Source organism: Ornithorhynchus anatinus, chromosome 1 (assembly GCF_004115215.2).
Source record: "Ornithorhynchus anatinus isolate Pmale09 chromosome 1, mOrnAna1.pri.v4, whole genome shotgun sequence".
NCBI lineage: Eukaryota > Metazoa > Chordata > Mammalia > Monotremata > Ornithorhynchidae > Ornithorhynchus > Ornithorhynchus anatinus.
The window spans coordinates 134575005-134593936 of record NC_041728.1 but is presented as its reverse complement, the minus strand read 5'-3'; the positions used below and the strand labels follow the sequence as shown (position 1 = coordinate 134593936).

The following is an 18932-nucleotide window of genomic DNA, read 5'->3' as shown; positions in this document are numbered from 1 at the left end:
ATATGATATGCAAATTGGGAGAGCTCTGGCATTTTGTCCTAGTAGAATTGAGGCAACGTTGGTTTAACAGCCAGGAAGGAAGAAACAGGCTTGCTATCATTTAGGTGACTTTTCCCAAGACTTTTAACTAGAATCCAGAGCAGGGCTTACACCAGGCAAGACAAATGGGTCCCTATGTTTTCAGTTCTTTGTGTTTGAAGTGATGAGATCAAAGCCAAGCTACCAAATGACCCCCATTGCCTCAGTCCAAACAGTACCCTAGCGGCAACTGATGAACTTCAGCTTCAAAGTAGGAGAGGAAGAAAAGAGGTAACTTGAATTATCCCCAGTGTTTTCCAAAGAAACTGCACAACAAAACTAGCCTCTTGGCTTCTACTCTTCTCTCACCTCCCCCTCTCATGGTGTCTCTAACATTGGCAGAAATTTTTTTGGGGCGGGGGGGGGGCATAGCCTGACTTCAAAGAAGGCCCCCAAAAGCTTTCCTGTGTGTGTGGCCCAGTTCTTTGATAACTTTTGATCCTAATCACTAATTTCAACCAAAGGGGTAAAGGGACCCAGTCAACGGAGAGCAGGCAGAGGCATGAGGGTCCAACAGATCTGTGGTAGGTTTGCAGGGAGGAAAGAAACGGCTCCCTCTGAACCTGAGGAAAACTCCCCCAGACATAATGCTGAGCACCATTCCACGACAAAGTCCAGTCATTTTGGGAATCCATGCTTCAACTCCATCAGCTAGGACGCAATCGACAGGAAAGCAAGCTCTGTTAGTTTCCCCTCTCGGGACACCTCTCCTTAGGGTGGGAAATCTCTTTAAAAAAAAAAAAAAAAAGGGATGAGGTGTGACTTCAAGGGCTGCTCTATAGTACAAGAGAGTATGGCAATGTAAATAGCATCGTGCCTGGAACGTCTTCAACTGCTAATGTGAGCCTGATTCTTCTTCGACCCCGCCAAAACAAAGTGCTGCAAAAGCTTCACAACCAGGGCCATGGCAGACTGTGAGTTAGGAAGGCCCTAGGCTGGAGAGAAATGTTGTGGAAGAAATAAGAGAGGAGGAATCTGAGGTGAAAAGAGCAATTGAGATTTAGTGATTAGCGCTGGGGTTAGAAGGAAAACACCTAACATACCATCATCATCATTTCATGTTAGGGACAGATCTGGTCATTTGATGGCAGTGACTGTGAGGACAGTTGAAAGTTTTTCACCTGAAGAATGGCTGGACTAAGAGCCTCCTCTTGAGAATTTTGGTTTCCCCCAGACTCAGTCGGGTGACGTTTCCCAACTTTATTTTTGGAAACTGTTGCAGAGCGGAGTCAACCCTAACTCTCTGGACAAGTCTGTGCGTGTCTTCTGTTTGGTTTGGATGGAGGAGAGACGTCCTCAGGATGCCCCTCCCCACTTTTGATTGCCAGAACTCGCAGCCCCTTGGCCCCGTAGACGAGGAAGTTGTCTTCTACTCCGCTTCCTGCCCTGCTGCTCAGGGAATGCCGTACTAAACGACTATAAACAGTGGAAGGCCGTCTGGAGTTCCGGACGGAGGAGGGAAGGTGAAGGAGAGGCGGGCACGTGAGGGAACAGGTCACCACAGGTTGGCACGTGGCAAGGGTGGAGGCTTGCTCAGAGGGCAACCGCCCAGGTTCTGACTACCCGCCACTCACCACCTCTAATGAGGCGCCTGTGGGGTGGCTATATTTGATCTGGATTTCTCCCACCCTTCCCTCTCCCTCTATCCCCCGAGATAAAAATGTCTCTACCATAACTGAGAGTCAGAAGGACCTGGGTTCTAGTCCCGGCTCCGCCACTTGTCCGCTGTGTGACCTTGGGCAAGTCACTTCACTTCTCTGGGCCTCAGTCATTCATTCAGTTGTATTTCCTGAGTGCTTACCGTGTGCAGAGCACTGTACTGAGCGCTTAGGAAAGGACAGCACAGCAATAAACAGTAACATTCCCTCTACAACCAGCTCATGGGCTAGAGGAGGGGAGAGAGCAGTACAAATAAGTAAAATTAGAGATATGTACATAAGCGCTTTGGGACTGGGAGGGGAGAAGAGCAAAGGGATAAATAAAATTAGAGATATGAACATAAGTGCTTTGGATTTGGGAGGGGAGAAAAGCAGAGGGAGCAAATCAGGGCGATACCTCAGATCCCTTATCTGTGGAAAAAATGGGGATTAAGACTATGAGCCCCTTGTGAGTCAGGGCTGCGTCCAACCTGATGACCTTTTATGTACCCCAGCGCTCAGAACAGTGCCTGACACGTAGTAGGTGCTTAAAAAATACCATTAAATAAAAAGGTTTCTTCTGAATTTTTTTTTTTAATTTAAGTAGCCAGACAGAGTATTATTATGATCAAGTACCATCGAATGGTTTCCGATTCATAGCTACTCTATGGATATATTTTCTCCAGATTGTCCTGTCTTCCGCCATAATCCGTAACCTTTTCTAACAGTTCTTCCGTTATTGCCATTATGGTCTCCACCCATCTAGCTGCTGGTCTGCCTCTTCCACATCTTCCCTGGATTTTTCCTAGCACTAGTGTCTTCTCCCGAGAATTAGTCCTCCCGCTGATGTGTCCAAAATATGTCGAGTCATTTGGCCTTCCAAAGACACTTTGGTTTAATTTGCTCCAAAATCTGTTTATTTTTTGAGAGTCCGTGGGGAGCTTAAATGGCATGGGGTGTAGGAACAAAGGGAGGAGCAGATGGGCAGGTGGGAGGCAAAGGGGCGCAGGACAATGCCAGGCCAGGCAGCGAGTGGCAAAGGAGACGGAGAGTTGGATCCCGGCCTCAGCTCCGGCCCCAGGAGCCAGGCATGGAGGAGGAAATTCATTTATTCATTCAATCATATCTATTAAGCGCTAACCGTGTGCAGAGCACTGTTCTGAGCACTTCGGAGAGTACAGTACCACAACAAACAGGCACATTCCCTGCTCAATGGAACTCTGCACTCCCCCTGCCCTTCCTTCCTCCCGGGTAGTCATTCATGAGTCCCCAGAAGCAGCGTGGTCTAGTGGATAGAGCCCGGGCCTGAGAGTCATAAGGACCTGGGTACTAATTCTGGCTCCACCACTTGTCTGCTGTGGGACTTTGGGCAAGTCAATTCAGTTCTCTGGGTCTCAGTTCCCTCATCTGTAAAATGGAGATTAAGACTGTGAGCCCCATGTGGGACAGGGACTGTGTCCAACCTGATTAGCGTGTATCTATCCTAACGCTTAGTACAGTGCCTGGAATATAGTAAGCACTGTAACAAATGCCTGTAACAAGAAGGCATTTTTCCTTTCCCTCTGCTTCTCCTCCCCTCCCCATTGACCCTACTCCCTCCCTCTGCTCTTCCCCCTTCCCCTCCCCACAGCACTTGTCTATATTTGTACATATTTATTGCTCTATTCATTTTATTAATGATGTGCATTTATCTATAATTCTATTTATCTGTTTTGATGGTAGTGATGCCTATCTACTTGTTTTGTTTTGTTGTCTCTCCTTCTAGAATGTGAGCCCCTTGTTGGGTAGGGATTGTCACTATCTGTTGCCAAATTGTACTTCCCAAGCGCTTAGTACAGTGCTCTGCACGCAGTAAGCGCTCAATAAATACGACTGAATGAATGAATGAAAAGGACAGTTAAAAGAAAAAACAAAGTTTCATCATGGAAGCAGTTAGGGAGAGGGTGGGGTTAGTGGGGGTGGATGAGGAGTGTGAGTGAAGTGGGGGAGAAAAATTTGACAACTGACTGGCAGTAGCGAAAATGCAGTCTGACATGTAAGTCTGCTGCCTGCTTCCTAACTCCTCTTTAATGTGTTACACACACCCCCCCGTGAAGCCGATTTGCTGAGGAACAGAGAAAGGTCTAGAGGGTCTAATGACAGTCCAGATCTTAGGGCAGCGGGCTGAATTCTTTTTCTCTCTCTGGCCTTTTACAAACAAACATTAACGTTCCCTTGTAAGTCCCTTTCGGGATAGGAATAGAATCTGAATGTTGAAAAAGATAGGAGTAGACACTTCTGAGGTCAAAGGCAGTCTCCGTCTCAAGAAGCTTGCCGCAGAGAGGGATCGAATTATTTTATCTGTAATTTATTTATTTATATTAATGTCTGTCTCCCCATCTAGACTGTAAGCTCACTGTGGGCAGGGAATATGTTTGTTTATTGTTAAACCGTAATGATAATAAAAACAAGATCTCTCCCCCATTCTACACTGTGAGCCCGTTGCTGGGTAGGGATTGTCTCTCTTTGTTGCTGAATTTTACTTTCTAAGCGCTTAGTACAGTGCTCTGCACACAGTAAGCGCTCAATAAATATGATTGAATAAATGAATGCATAATAATAATTATGGTATTCGTTAAGCGCTTACTAAGTGCCAGGCACTCTATTAAGTGCTGAAATGGATACAAGCAAATCGGAGTGGGCACAGTCCCTTGTCCCACATGGGGCTTACAGTCTCAATCCCCATTTTACAGATGAGTTAACTGAGGCACAGAGAAGTGAAGTGTCTTGCCCAACATCACACAGCAGATAAGTGGCAGAGATGGGATTAGAATTTATGACCTTCTGACTCCCAGGCCAGTGCTCTATTCACTACGCCATGCTGTTTCTCAGTAGCCTGTTCTCTCCCAAGCGCTTAGTACGATGCACTGTATACAGTAAGCACTCAATAAATACTTTTGAATGAATGAATTGAGTGAAAAAGAACAATGGAGACAAAACTTTTGGAAGCCCACAAAGCCTATATTAGACTTCCCCAAGAAAAAGAGGGATTGATCGAGAGTTTATACTTACACCTTTCTTCCCGCAAGCCCTGTCTGTTGCCAAATGCTTCAACTCCGTCCTTCCCCGACAAAAACAATCAGCTCACAGAAGTTGCGTGTATACATATTAAATCTGTGGCCAACTGAAACATTTGTGGTTGTGTAACACTAAAGCAAAACCTTCCGGAGACACATTTTAGAAAAATATTTTTTCTTTAATTAAACTGTCACTCTTCACATTCAATAAAACTCTTTTCCTTTTAGTTTGATTTGATTTTGCTCTCCAGATGAAGTTTGCTGCCTGAATTGACATGAAAAGGCATCATGTCACAGAATCCAGGCCCTAGGAGCCAAGTTTTCATTTCGAATGCAGAGGCGCAGAGAGGACAGGGATATTGGTGCAGTGGAGACTAGAAGGGGATAATTGCCGAAGAGCTAGCAGACCAGAAAGTTAGCTTTTAGGGTCTGTTAGGCCTGATTGGAAACCCTGAAGACTTAACGGAGTTGCGTCTGAGGAGCAGTATGGCCTAGTGGCTAGAGCCCGGGCCTGGGCGTCAGAAGGTCGTGGTTTCTAATCCCGGCTCTGCCACTTGTCTGCTGCATGACCTTGGGCGAATTGTTTCACTTCTCTGTGCTTCAGTTAACTCATCTGTAAAATGGGGGTTGAGACTCTGAGTCCCACTTGGAACAGGGACTGTGTCCCACCCGATTTGCTTGTATCCATCCCAGTGCTTAGTACAGTGCCTGGCACAGAGTAAACACTTAACAAATACCACAATTACTTTTTTTTATTATTATTAGCAGAAAGAGCACGAGCCTGAGAGGCAGACAACTTGGGTTCAATTCCTGGCTCTGCCATTTGCCTGCTTTGTGATCTTGGGCAAATCACTTTTCTGTGCCTCAGTTTCCTCATCTGTAAAGTGGGGATTCATTGCCTGTTCTTCCCCAACTTTATGAGCCCCATGTGGAACAGGGTTTATGTCCCACCTTATTATCTTAGAGAAGCAGCATGGCTCAGTGGAAAGAGCCCGGGCTTAGGAGTCAGAGGTCATGGGTTCTAATCTTGGCTCCCGCTGTCTGTCAGCTGTGTGATTTTGGGTAAGTCCCTTCACTTCTCTGTGCCTCAGTTTCCTCAACTGTAAAATGGGGATTAAGATTGTGAGCCCCATGTGGGACAACCTGATTACCCTGTATCTACCCCAGCGCTTAGGACAGTGCTCGGCACATAGTAATCGCTTAACAAATACCAACATTATTAATATTATTATTATTATCTTGTATCTACAGTTCTTAGTATGTTGCTTGGCATACTAAGTGCTTAACAAATACCAAAATTATTACTAGTATTAGACCTCCCCTGGGAATCTCTCTTGAATAATGCTGGTATTAAGTAGCTTACTGTGAGCTAATTTACCACGCACACACTTTGTGCATGCAAACTGACCTCAGAACTCATTTCAAAACATACGAATGTAACTTTCTCTTTTGTTCCTTCTGGGTAGGGATTGTTTCGCAAGGGATGGAGATGAATTGTTCACTTCAGTTTGGGTGTGATCCTTCTATTAAGTCTTTTAAAGGGCCTGTTATAAATGTTAATCACTCAGCTTTCTTAATACTGTTTATTAGTGGGCTAAGTGCTGGAGTAGACTCGAGAAAGCTGGACAGAGTTCCTGTCCCACATGGAGTTCATGATCTTAATCCCTATTTACAGATGAGATAACTGAGGCCCAGATAAATTAAGTGACTTGCTTAAGGTCACTAGCAGAGGAGTTGTGGGGCCGAGATTAGAACCCAGCTCCTCCGCCCCCCAGGCCTCTTCCACAAGGCCACGCTGCTTCTCCGCGACGTGATTTCACAAGTGCCTTGAAGACGGGCAGAGCCTGTGGTCCTCTGGTGAAGTTGGAGGAGGGTGTGAGCAAGGGGTTTGTGGCAAGAGAGACAAAAATGAGGTCCTGGAAATGAAGAAGGCATGAAAGTTGAGGGGTAGCGATAGAAGAGTGAGAGTAAGTAGCAGGGAGAGGATTGGATGCCAATAACAATCTTAGGCTGGAAGAGGTCTCAGAAGATCCTCAAGCCGTAGATCAGTGCCTGTGGTCTATAATTTGGGAACTATTAATGAAATCCAGGAAGGGGCCCAGTTGGAAATGTGTGCATCCCCTGTTAGTTGTCACTGCAGGGTGACCAACCATGATATGTGTGGAGCACTGCTTAGCGACTAGAGCTTGGGCCTGGGAGTCAGAAGGTCATGGGTTCTAATGCCGCCCCACCACTAGAGAAAGAGCACGGGCTGGGGAGCCAGAGGTCATGGGTTCTAATCCCGACTCTGCCATTTGTCAGCTGTGTGACCCTGGGCAAGTCACTTAACTTCCTTGGGCCTCTGTTCCCTCATCTGTAAAATGCCTACTTGTAAAATGTCTAGACTGTGAGCCCGTTGTTGGGTAGGGATTGTCTCTATCTGTTGCCAAATTGTACTTCCCAAGTGTGCAGTACAGTGCTCTGTGCACAGTAAGCGCTCAATAAATACGATTGAATGAATAAAATCGGGATGAAGACTTTGAGCCCCACATGGGATAGCCTTGTATCTACCCCCGTGCTTAGAACAGTGCTTGGCACATAGTAAGCACTTAACAAATACCAACATTATTATTTTATTATTATTACTTGTCTGCTGTGGGACCCTGGGCAAGTCACTTCTCTGTGCCTCAGTTCCCTCATCTGTAAAATGGGGATTGAGACTGTGAGCCCTACATAGGCCAGGGACTGTGTACAACTTGATTTGCTTGTATCCACCCCAGAGCTTAGTACAGTACCTGGCACATAGCGCTTAACAAATACCATCATTATTAGTAGGAACGGTCATTTTAATGCCTTAATAATAATAATTGTACTTGTTAAATGCTTACTATATGCCAAGTACTGGACTAAGTACTGGAAATAGATCTTCGGGTTCAATACGGTAGACTGTAAACCCGTCAATGGGCAGGGATTGCCTCTATCTGTTGCTGAATTGTACATTCCAACCGCTTAGTACAGTGCTCTGCATGTAGTAAGCGCTCAATAAATACTATTGAATACAGGGCTCACTTTGTAAGTAGGAGGGAGAACCGGTATTGAAACCTCATTTTACAGAAGTCCAGAAAAGTTAAGTGACTTGCTCAAAGACACACAGCAGGCAAGTGACAGAGGAGGGATTTAAAATCCAGGTCCTCTGACTCCCAGGCCCATGCTCTCTCCACTAGGCCACACTGCTTCTATACACACTATAAACCAGTTTGCCACTAAAGAGCTAGATTCTACATTAATGTTATCCCAAGATCTTGAAAATTACATTAAAACTGGATTTCTTATTTATTGCTGATTCTGTTATTCTGGCTGTACTCCTAATATCTACTGGATGCCTGCTAAATGCAATTTGCTGTACTAGTCTTAGGGAAAGTACAAAGAAGCAAAAATACGTATTTTCTGCCCATTCATTCAATAGTATTTATTGAGCGCTTACTATGTGCGGAGCACTGTACTAGGCACTTGGAATGTACAATATGGCAGCAGATAGAGACAATCCTTGCCCAGTGATGGGCTCCAAGGAGATGACAGTTTAATAGTGATTGTGGTTTCCCCCTTAACATCCTCCTGAGCTTTCTTCCACAACCAATCAGCAGCATGACCTATTGGATAGAGCATGCGCCTCGGTGTCCCAAGGACCAGGGTTCTAATCCCAACTCTACTACTTGCCTGCTGTGTCACCTTGGGCAAGTCACTGAACTTCTCTGTGCTTCAGTCCGCTCATCTGTAAAATGGGGATTAAGACTGAGCCCCATGTGGGATTGTTTTCAATCTGATAATTGGATGCTTAGAACAGTGCTTTGCACATAGTAAGCGCTTAACAATTTTTTACAAAAATCACTGCTTCTGTTTCTTATTGCTTTCCATCTAATAAGGCTGAAAAATGAGTGATCACTATTGAAGTGGAAAATAGTTCATGTATATTTTTCCCCAGCTTTGAATTTCTTGCAAAATGTACTAAAAAGGCAAATTCTCTTTTTAAAAATGAAATGTAGTTAAGTATTTGCACAAACTTTGTCCAGTTTTTACCGTACTCTTTATCAGTAGTCCTTGGAGATCAGTTAGTCAGTTGTAGGGGTTTGGGGGGTGGGGGGTTGTATTTGTTAAGTGCTTACTATGTACCAGGTACTGAACTAAGCGCTAGAATAGATACACGTGAATCAGCTTGGACACAGTCCATGTCCCACATGGGACTCACAGCATTATTCCCCATTTTACAGATGAGGGAACTGAGGAACAGAGAAGTGAAGTGACTTGCCCAAGGTCACACAGCAGACAAGTGGCAGAGCCGGGTTTAGAACCCAGGTCCTTCTGATTCTCAGACCTGTGTTCTATCCAGTAGGCCGTGCTGCTTCCCTGCTTTGGAGTCCCATTGTACAGGAGAGGAAGTTGAGGCACAGAAGTGTCAAGTATTAGGTTCTGGGTATAAGAGGATTCTGTGGTTGAGTGTAGACATTCCCGAGTCCCTTGTGAGTACATGGCCTCTGAGTCTGTCAATTAATCAATCATATTTATTGATCACTGCATACAGATCACTGTACTAAGCACTTTGGAGAGTATAGTATAACAGAGTCGGTAGTCACGTGCCTTAACCACGATAAACCTGCCATTCGTTAAGCAGCGTGGCTTAGTGGATAGAGCACGGGCCTGGGAGTCAGAGGTCGTGGGTTCTGATTCCACCTCCACCACTTGTCTGCTGTGTGACTTTGGGCAAATCACTTCACTTCCCTATGCCTCAGTTACCTCATCTGTAAAATGGGGATTAGGACTGTGAGCCCCATGTGGGACAACCTGATTGCCTTGTATCCACCCCAGCTCTTGGAACAGTGCTTGGCACATAGTAAGCGCTTAACAAATAACGTCATGATTATTACCTTAACACACTCATAGAATTTTTCTTTCCCTTCCGAGCTTCTTCCCTGTCTGCTTCTTTAGGAGCACTCTACTATTGACCTACCTCTAGATTGTAAGCTACTATGGGCAGGGAATACATCTGTTATAATGTTGTGTTGTCCTCTCCCAAGCGCTTAGTGCAGTGCTCCGCACACAGTAAGCGCTCAATAAATATGATTGACTGACAGAATGACCGATTGACTCCCATCCCCTCAATACCAGTAGTTCTCGAAGAATATTTTGCTGCAGCCGCCATAACATTTTTGTAGCCGCGTCATTTAGAACCAGTAGTTGTAGGCTGAAGTTACTTAAGCAAAGAGCTTAAGAAAATACCTGAAAAACGACATGTCCAATTGGAAACATTTATTTTGTTGATTTTTGACCATGCCAGCCCCACTACACTTGAGGGACTGCATTGCCGAGAATCACTCCCTTTCCCCGCTCCCTTTCTCTTCATTCCATGGGAACGAGTAAAGTGGTGCTTTTTCTCTGTCATCTTTTTAAATGGAAATAGGACCACCCACCCAACTCCCTGTTTCCTGAGGCCATTATGAAAATGTATTAATCTTTGAGGCCAGCTTTCATCTTCCTTTTTCTTCTGCCAGGTCCATCTTCAGGGTTACAGAGGGATTTCATGTGAATGTGAAATTCGCAAGCTGTTTCCTCATCTCTAAGCTAGGGAATAGAGTAGAAGAGTATTTGACTATGTACAAGTTTTGCTTCCATTCAAAATGGCTCTCATTCATTCAGTCGTATTTGTTGAGCGCTTACCGTGTGCCAAGCATCGTACTAAGCGCTTGGGAAAGAGTACAGTATAACAACAGACACATTCCTGCCCATAACGAGCTCAGAGTGTAGAGGGGGAGACAGACATTCATATGAATAAATAAATAAATAAATAGAGTAAATAAATATTTCTTGTTGTTGTTGAAGTTCTAGTTGTTGAAGCAAGAGAAAAAGAATGGTGCAACAACTCAACACTTTCACAGGATACACGCCGACTTACACGTCACCCTAGTATAGTGCTGGTGTTATTTAATAATAATAATTACAGTATTTATTGAGCTCTTACTATGTGCCAAGCACTGTTCTAAGCACTGAGGTACATGTTCCACATGGGGCTCACAGTCTTAATCCCCATTTTACAGATGAGGTAACTGAGGCACATAGAAGTTAAGCGGCTTGCCAGAGTCACACAGCAGACAAGTGGCAGAGCCGGGATTAGAACCCACGTCCTCTGATTCCCAGGCCCGTGCTCTTGCCACTGAACCACGCGTTATTTCTCTAATGAACTTTTCACTCGGGAAAATGGTCACTTTGGTATGCACACCTTCATCAACATTGCACATGTGCACATCCATTTCTTCCTACATCATAATCAAGTTTTACGCAAGTAAATGTGCATTTTTGGAAGAATTTTACATAATTAAGAGCATGAGCTTTCTTTAATGAAAGGTTCATGAGGGAAATAACCCCAACATTATAAGAGGGCGGAGTGTAAGTCAGCATGTGCATCCGTTGAAAGTGTTGAGTTGTTGCTTTTTTTCTTACTTGAATTAGAACTGAAGAGCTGTTTTGAATACAAGCAAAAGTTGTTCAGTCTAAAATGTATTGTGAAAGTGTGTGTTGTGGGAAAAGCAGGTGCATACCAAAGAAACATTCCCTTCTATGCCCCTGCTTTAGCGAAGAAGTCTCAGGTTGGGAGGGATTGGATGGTGGCGGGTGGTGATGAGAATAAATTTCCAGGCAACATTTGGAAGCATTGATTTTCATGGCCTCTCAACTTGTCCCAATTTCCTTCCCATCTCTCTTTCACCTTATTATTCTCTAGAGAGAGAGAGCCTTGGGGGAAAAAAATCACTCTTGCTTTCCAACCACCCCACGACTCCGCACGCGATGTCTGTCGTGAGACGGGATGAACCCTGGATTCGATATACATCTGTGGGGCCAATGGCTGTGAGGCAGAATTGTTAAGTCACGTTGTGCACTGTTAGAGAGGCCATCCGGACTCCTGTTTACAGGTTTTAACGAGATAATCCTCTAAAATTTGAATTACGTTTCATACCGGCTGAGTGCTGGTTGCCAAGCTCATTTTGGTGTCAAGATAGAAGAACCAAAGGGCTCCCCTTTCCTCTCGTCTCCAGCCTTCTTTTGAATTGGGCATTGGAGGAGAGGTCTTGGAAGTCCAAGTGACAGTCGAGCTGTTTAAGCTGTCCAGGAAAGGATGGAATTACTATCATCTATTAAGATTGAGAGCGAGCTGGGCCCCTGATACTCTTCTAGGCACTATAATTAGTTAGGAATTAACTACTCATACTGTTTAGGGGGGCAAGCAGATCGGGTGGGAAGAAAGTTACCTTAGTGAGTCACAAAGGAACTTCCCTCAGGTTAACTATTTTACTGGGGCTTCTGATCCAAGTGGGGAAAAGGTTGTAGATTATAACAACTGATAACCTTAAAGCTTCCTTGATGTAGGAGAGCCAAGACTGCAGATGACGGAGGAGATACATCCAACTCCCATCTCTCTATCCAGTACAGGCCCTTGAAAGTGTGGGTGTGAAATGCCTCTTCTGAAAGGTTCTAGTCTGGGCATCATCATAGTCATCAACATCATCATACTTGGAGAAGCAGTGTGGCTTAGTGGATAGAGCATGGTCCTGGGAGTCAGAAGAACTGGGTTCTAATCCGGCTCCATCACCTGGCTGTCGCGGGTCACTGATCTTCTCTGTGGCTCAGTTAACTCATCTGTAAAATGGAGATGAGTGTGAGCCCCATGTGGGACAGAGACTGTGTCCAACCTGATTAGCTTGTATCTACCCCAGCAAGTAGAACAGTACTTGCCACATAATAAGTGCTTAACAAGTACCATAATTATTATTATAATATAATATTATATCAATATTGCATTATAATAGATAATATAGTGTTGTGTTAATATAGTTTTATGTTCCCCCTAGTGCTTTACAAGTACCATAATAATTATTATAATAGATCGATATTGCATTATAATAGATAATATGGTGTTGTTAACATTATATGATATGATGTAATATGATCATTAATTGTGGTGTTATTAAGTACTTATATGCCAAGCACTACACTAAGCTCTGGAGTAAATCTAAGATAAGCAAGTTCCACATGGGGCTCACAGAGTAAGTAGGTGGGAGAACACGTACTGATTCCCCATTTTGCAGATGAGAGAACTAAGGCACAAAGAAGTTAAGTGACTTGCCTAAGATAATAATAATAATAATGTTGGTATTTAAGTGCTTACTATGTACAGAGCACTGTTCTAAGTGCTGGGGTAGAGACAGGGTCATCAGGTTGTTCCACGTGAGGCTCACAGTCTTAATTCCCATTTTACAGATGAGGGAACTGAAGCACCAAGAAGTTAATAACAGGCAAATGGTCCAACCAGGATTAGAATCCAGCGCCTCTGACTCCGGCCTGTGCTCTTTCCATTAGGCCACACTGTTTCTGGACATGCAATTGAAGCACAGTTTTGGGGCCAACCTATGTCATTCGTCTTGTTTGGGGAGCCCCTCTCCTGCCTGCCAACTTTCTCATCATCGTGATCCCCATCATCACCACCACCATCCATATTTACAGCCTGGGCCTGGGAGTCAGAAGGTCATGGGTTCTAATCTTGACTCTGCTACTTCTCAGCTGAATGACCTTGGGCAAGTCACTTCACTTCTCTGGGCCCAAGTTACCTCATCTGTAAAATGGGGAATAAGACTGCGAGGCTTAAGTGGGACAGAGACTTTGTCCAACCCAATTTGCTTGTATCCACCCCAGCACTTAGTACAGTGCCTGGCATAAAGTTAAATGCCTAATAAATACCAGAATTATTATTATTATTTTGAGCATCATCTGAGGGTAGAGTGGTGTCCTAGAGACTTGAAAGTGTACAGTAAAAGACATTCTAATGGAAAAGAGAGGAAGGCACAAACTGAATACTGTGCACACAATAGAACGCAATTGGTAGAATCCAAAAAGTGAAATAAATATATACACATTCGTGCAGAGGGAGGCTGAGGGATCAGTGATGGGATTAGTTAGGGAGTGTTTTATAATCACAGAGGAGGCTACTGAGGACATCTTAAACGTAAACCATCGGCTTTCCGTACTTTAGTCATTCTAATCTTTGACTTCCTCCAACTTTTCCCCTCCTTGGTCTGTTTTACAAACTACAGCATGAATCATCTTTCTCCAGAATTGATCTCTTCTTATCCTTCTCTTCAGAAGCCTGCCGTGATCCCCTTGTTGCTGCTCAAATCAAGACAGTACTCCAAATATGGGTTTCAAGGCTCCCCACCGATTTGCTCCAAATGCAGACGTCTTTCTTTCAGGCTACTTGCTTATTTTTCCGTCCCATCCAAGGAAATCTGTTTCTTACCATTCTTCCCACCTTTCCTTTCTTTTTTTTTTAATGGCATTTGTTCAGTGCTTACTCTGAGCCAGACACTGTACTAAGCATTGGAGAAATTACAGGCTAATCCGGTCCATGTACCCCTTGGCACTCACAGTCTTAATCTCCATTTTACAATTGAGGCACAGAGAAGTGGAGCGACTTGCCCAAGGTCACCCAGCAGACAAGTAATGTTGGTATTTGTTAAGCGCTTACTATGTGCAGAGCACTGTTCTAAGCACTGGGGTAGATACAGGGTAATCAGACTGTCCCAGGTGGGGCTCACAGTTTTAATCCCCATTTTACAGATGAGGTAACTGAGGCCCAGAGAAGTTAAGTGACTTGCCCACAGTCACACAACTGACAAGTGGCGGAGCCGAGATTCGAACCCATGACCTCTGACTCCCAAGCCTGGGCTCTTTCCACTGAGCCATGCAAGTGGCAGAGTCCTTCTGACACCCAGGCCCGTGCTCTATCCACTAGGCCATGCTACCTCTCTTGAAAAGCTTTAACAAGCACCCACCTCTCCTGTGAAACTATCCCTCATTCCAGCTATTGTAGAAGCATTATTGACAGAGATAATATGTACCTTTGTCAACCATGTGTTCATATCTCTCCTCTTTGTAAAACCTCTTGAAATTTTCATCCTTGCTACTTGTATTTTGGGGATTAGATGTATATTTACTTTTTGTGTTTATTCTCCATGCCCCAGGAGCAGGCACTTTTTCCTTTTTCCTTCTTTTGAAATTCCCTACAGCTCCTAGACTATTCCCTGCTCAGAGTTGACAATAAATCAACGTGGTTGATGCGAGATGATTTTGAAAACCTACCACTAATTAGAAATGATGAGGCAACCTTAATAGAGACAGTTAAGTAGGTAGATTTGTGTTGGGGGAAGAAAGTGGGGTATTATGGGTCACAAGCAAAGGTTAGGGTGAATACAGGGTACAATAAGTTAGTCTTCCCAAAAACTATTTTTCAAAGTGAAATAATCTGCCCATGGCACTGAGTTGACATGGGGGAGAGCTAGGTATTCATCTTGCTCAGATTATTGGTTCAGTGTGATTGGAAAGGTGACAATGTTCTAAACAAATAGATTTGTGCTACTTGTTAAGCACTTGCTATGTGCCAAGCATTATAATAAGCCCTGAGGTAGATACAGTGAAGTGACACAGTTCCTGCCTACATGAGGCTCACAGTCTAAAGGGGAGGGAAAACAGGTAGCTTATTCCCATTTTTACAGATGCACAGAGATGTTAAGTAACTTGCCGCAGGTCACGCAGCTGGAAAGTAGCAGAGCCAGAATTAGAACCTAGGTCTTCTGACGTCCAAACCTGTTCTCTTTCTACCAGGTCATCATGCTGCTTTTCACTGATGTTAGTGGTTAGATGCTGCTAAACTCATTTTTAAGTTGATGCAGCTCTCTTTAGTTGTGTATATGACTGTCTTTTAATAATAATAATGTTGGTATTTGTTAAGTGCTTACTTTGTGCCGAGCACTGTTCCAAGTGCTGGGGTAGATACAGGGTAATCGGGTTGTCCCACGTGAGGCTTAATCCCCATTTTACAGATGAGGTAACTGAGGCACCTAGATGTTAAGTGACTTGCCCAAAGTCACACAGGTGACAGGTGGCGGAGCCGGGATTAGAACCCATGACCTCTGACTGCTAAGCTTTCCACTGAGCCATGCTACTTCTCAACAACTTTGAACAACTGCTTTTAACAACTACTAAGTTTTTTCAAGGAGTACCTGAACTTTGATGCCATCAGGCATTCATGGAAGGAAATAGTGTATCAGTTGTTGAACTGGAAATATAATACTGTTCTCCTTGAGTCATTTAGACCCTCTGAGATGACTTTGCTTGCACTTTATCAGACCTCTCTGAAAGGTCTCAAATGTTCAGGATTCCATCCTAGCCTACCTTCATTGACTCTTCGCATCTTCCAAGATTGTCGAAGGTTTGTGAGTACCTTTTCAGGAAATTGGGATGTGGCTGAGAAAATGTGGCAAGTGGTCTTGGCTAAATAAATGTTCGAATGGTGATTCCAACCTTTAAATGCTTTGATTTGGAGTTAAAATGGGATTCTCATGGGGATGTCCTATGCATTCTATCATAGGATGTGTTTCTGGCTCTGTGACTGTGTGCCTGTGAATGGGGATGAGAGCCCAGTAAAGGATTACAGAGGTGAAGCGGTGTGGCCTAATGGAAAGAACCCGGGCCTGAGAATCGGAAGGAGCTGGGTCCTAATCCCAGCTCCGCCATGCGTCTGCTGTGTGACCTTGGGCAAATCACATCTCTGGGCCTCAGTTACCTCATCTATAAAATAGGGATTAAGATTTTGAGCCCTTTGTGGGACAGGGACTGTGTCCAACCTGATTGACTTGTAGCTACCCCAGTACTGAGTAAAGTGCCTCGCACATTTGAAAGCGCTTAACAAATACCATAAAAAAAAATGTCACCTATTAACTGGTTACCCTTTCTCCCTGTTTCCCCCTTTCTCTTATTCCCTTTCTAATCGCAGTAGTGCTTCACGCTCCACCTCCAACCAAGATCAAGCGAGAACTGCATAGCCCATCTTCGGAGTTGTCATCCTGCAGTCACGAGCAGACCCTTGGTGCTAACTATGGAGAAAAGTGCCTCTACAACTATTGGTATGTAGCCTTATCCATGTATTTCGCCCAACAGTTAGTGCAGTGCTCGACCCATTGTAAACACTTAAGGAGCAATATCATTGATTGACTGATGTCAAAATCTTCTCCCTTAAATCTCTTTCAATTATAATATTATGATGTCTATCAAGCGCTTACTATGTGCCATGCAATGTTCCAAAGCGCTGAGGTAGAAACGGAGGTAGTCAATTTGGACCCAGTCCCTATCCCACTTCAGTCGTGTTTACTGAGCGCTTACTGGGTGCAGAGCACTGTACTAAGCACTTGGAAAAGAACAATACAACAATAAACAGTGACATTCCCTGCCCACAACGAACTTACACTTGGGGCTCACTGTCTTAATCCCCATTTTATAGATGAGGTAACTGAGGTACAGAGACTTTAAGTGACTTGCCCAAGGTCACACAGCCCACAGGTGGTGGAGACGGGATTAGAATCTACATCCTCTGACTCCCAAGCCTGTGCTCTTGCCATCAATCCATGGTATTTATTGAGTACTTACTGCGTACAGAGCACTGTACTAAGCACTTGGGAGAGTACAGTCTAACAGTTGGTAGACACATTCCTGCCAACAGTGAATCACAGTTATCTCTGTAAGGAGGAAAGTGCCTCTACAACTATTGGTATGTAGCTTTGGGAGAGGAGTTTGGAAGAATGGTGATCTAGATATGATCTAGATATGATCTAGATGTGACTGTGGGCAAGTCACTTAACTTCTCTGGGCCTCAGTTCCCTCATCTGTAAAATGGGGATTAAGACTGTGAGCCCCACGTGGGACAACCTGATTCCCCTGTGTCTACCCCAGCGCTTAGAACAGTGCTCGGCACATAGTAAGCGCTTAACAAATACCAACATCATTATTATTATTATTATATTGTCATTGTTGAGGCTTTTGGTCACCTGAGCACCCCCCATCCAGTACCTCTGTTCTGGAATTAATAACCCTCCAGAGAAGTTCATTATTTGTGGTCATTCTTGGTCCACAAATCACTTGGAGCTTTTCATGGTAATATACGCAGCTGTATGGAAAAGGTACATTTACTCATGTTACTACAAGTCTTCGTGGTTGAGTAGGAAAAACTAGCCTGAGTTTTGGGGAGTTTGAGCTGCGATTTTTGCGAACATGAACTTAGAAACCCCGAGGGAATAATCTGTAAATCAGAATATGTTCAGGCCTGTGATGTTGCGGTCATGTTCTTCATGAGCCCCACGTTTTGGAAAACTCGCACCCCTTAACCACCCCACGAATGCACACGACTGTTCTTTCCAACATGAAAATCTATCCAGAACAAGGAATGTTGTCAGAGAAATAGTCCCACGTTCCCTAGGAGCGTTCTATCCGAAATGCGCAGTGAAGATGCATTATGGAACTGAGTGCCGATGAAAAAATCAATTAATACTATTTATTGAGCGGGTAGAGCACAGCCTTGGGAGTCAAAAGGATCTGGGTTCTAATCCCAGCTCCGCCGTGCTCTGCTGTGTGACCTCGAGCAAGTCACTTAGCTTCTTTGGGCCTCAGTTACCTCATCAGTAAAATGGGGATTAAAAATGTGAATCTCATAGGGGACAGGAACTGTCCAATCTTGTATCTACCCCAACGCTTAGTACAGTGCCTAGCACATAGTAAGCGCTTAACAAATGCCATTTTTAATACAAAGTGTCGAGCACTGGACTGAGCATTTGGGAGAGTAGAGAGTTGGTTGACAAGTTCCCTGTCCACAAGACGCTTACAGTCTAGAGGGGAATAATTTAAGGTTCTGTTCTGTGCCCCTTTTTTAAGGTCCCTAGGAATACCACTGAACTTTAATTATGTGCTCTAAATATGACCAACCCAGATCTGCCTGGTGGTCTAAGGTAGAAAGGTATCCTTGAAACAGTTGTTCTGACTTCCAGGGAACTGTAAAATATATGAGGAAAACCAAGTGATGTAGACTTTCTTTTTCTTTTAACCACCAAATACAAAGATCCGCCTAAAAGAAACAAAAGAAGCTGGAAGCGGAGCTAAAATTATCTTTGAGAAAATCGCTCTAAGTGTTAAGTCCCTGTGACGCAGCCTGTTTGTCACTTTTCAGAGGTACAAATATTCCCTCGGGGCTGCTAGCGATTTAACTGTGTTAATGCTGTCACTTCCTGACAACAATGAAATGCAAACAAGCACG

The 18932-nt window shown here is 44.2% G+C and overlaps 1 protein-coding gene across 6 annotated transcripts in view; it reads left to right on the top strand.

The window, feature by feature from the left end:
• The window catches only part of ETV5 (ETS variant transcription factor 5), a 96683-nt gene that overhangs the window by 23462 nt on the left and 54289 nt on the right, over positions 1-18932 (top strand). For 5 of the 6 annotated variants that reach the window (XM_029068351.2, XM_029068358.1, XM_039913017.1 and 2 more), the window contains one exon: positions 16626-16755. In XM_029068351.2, the coding sequence (XP_028924184.1) occupies positions 16626-16755 (130 nt within the window). The remainder of the gene's footprint in view (positions 1-16625; positions 16756-18932) is intronic. The other variant, XM_029068365.2, reaches the window with a different exon arrangement.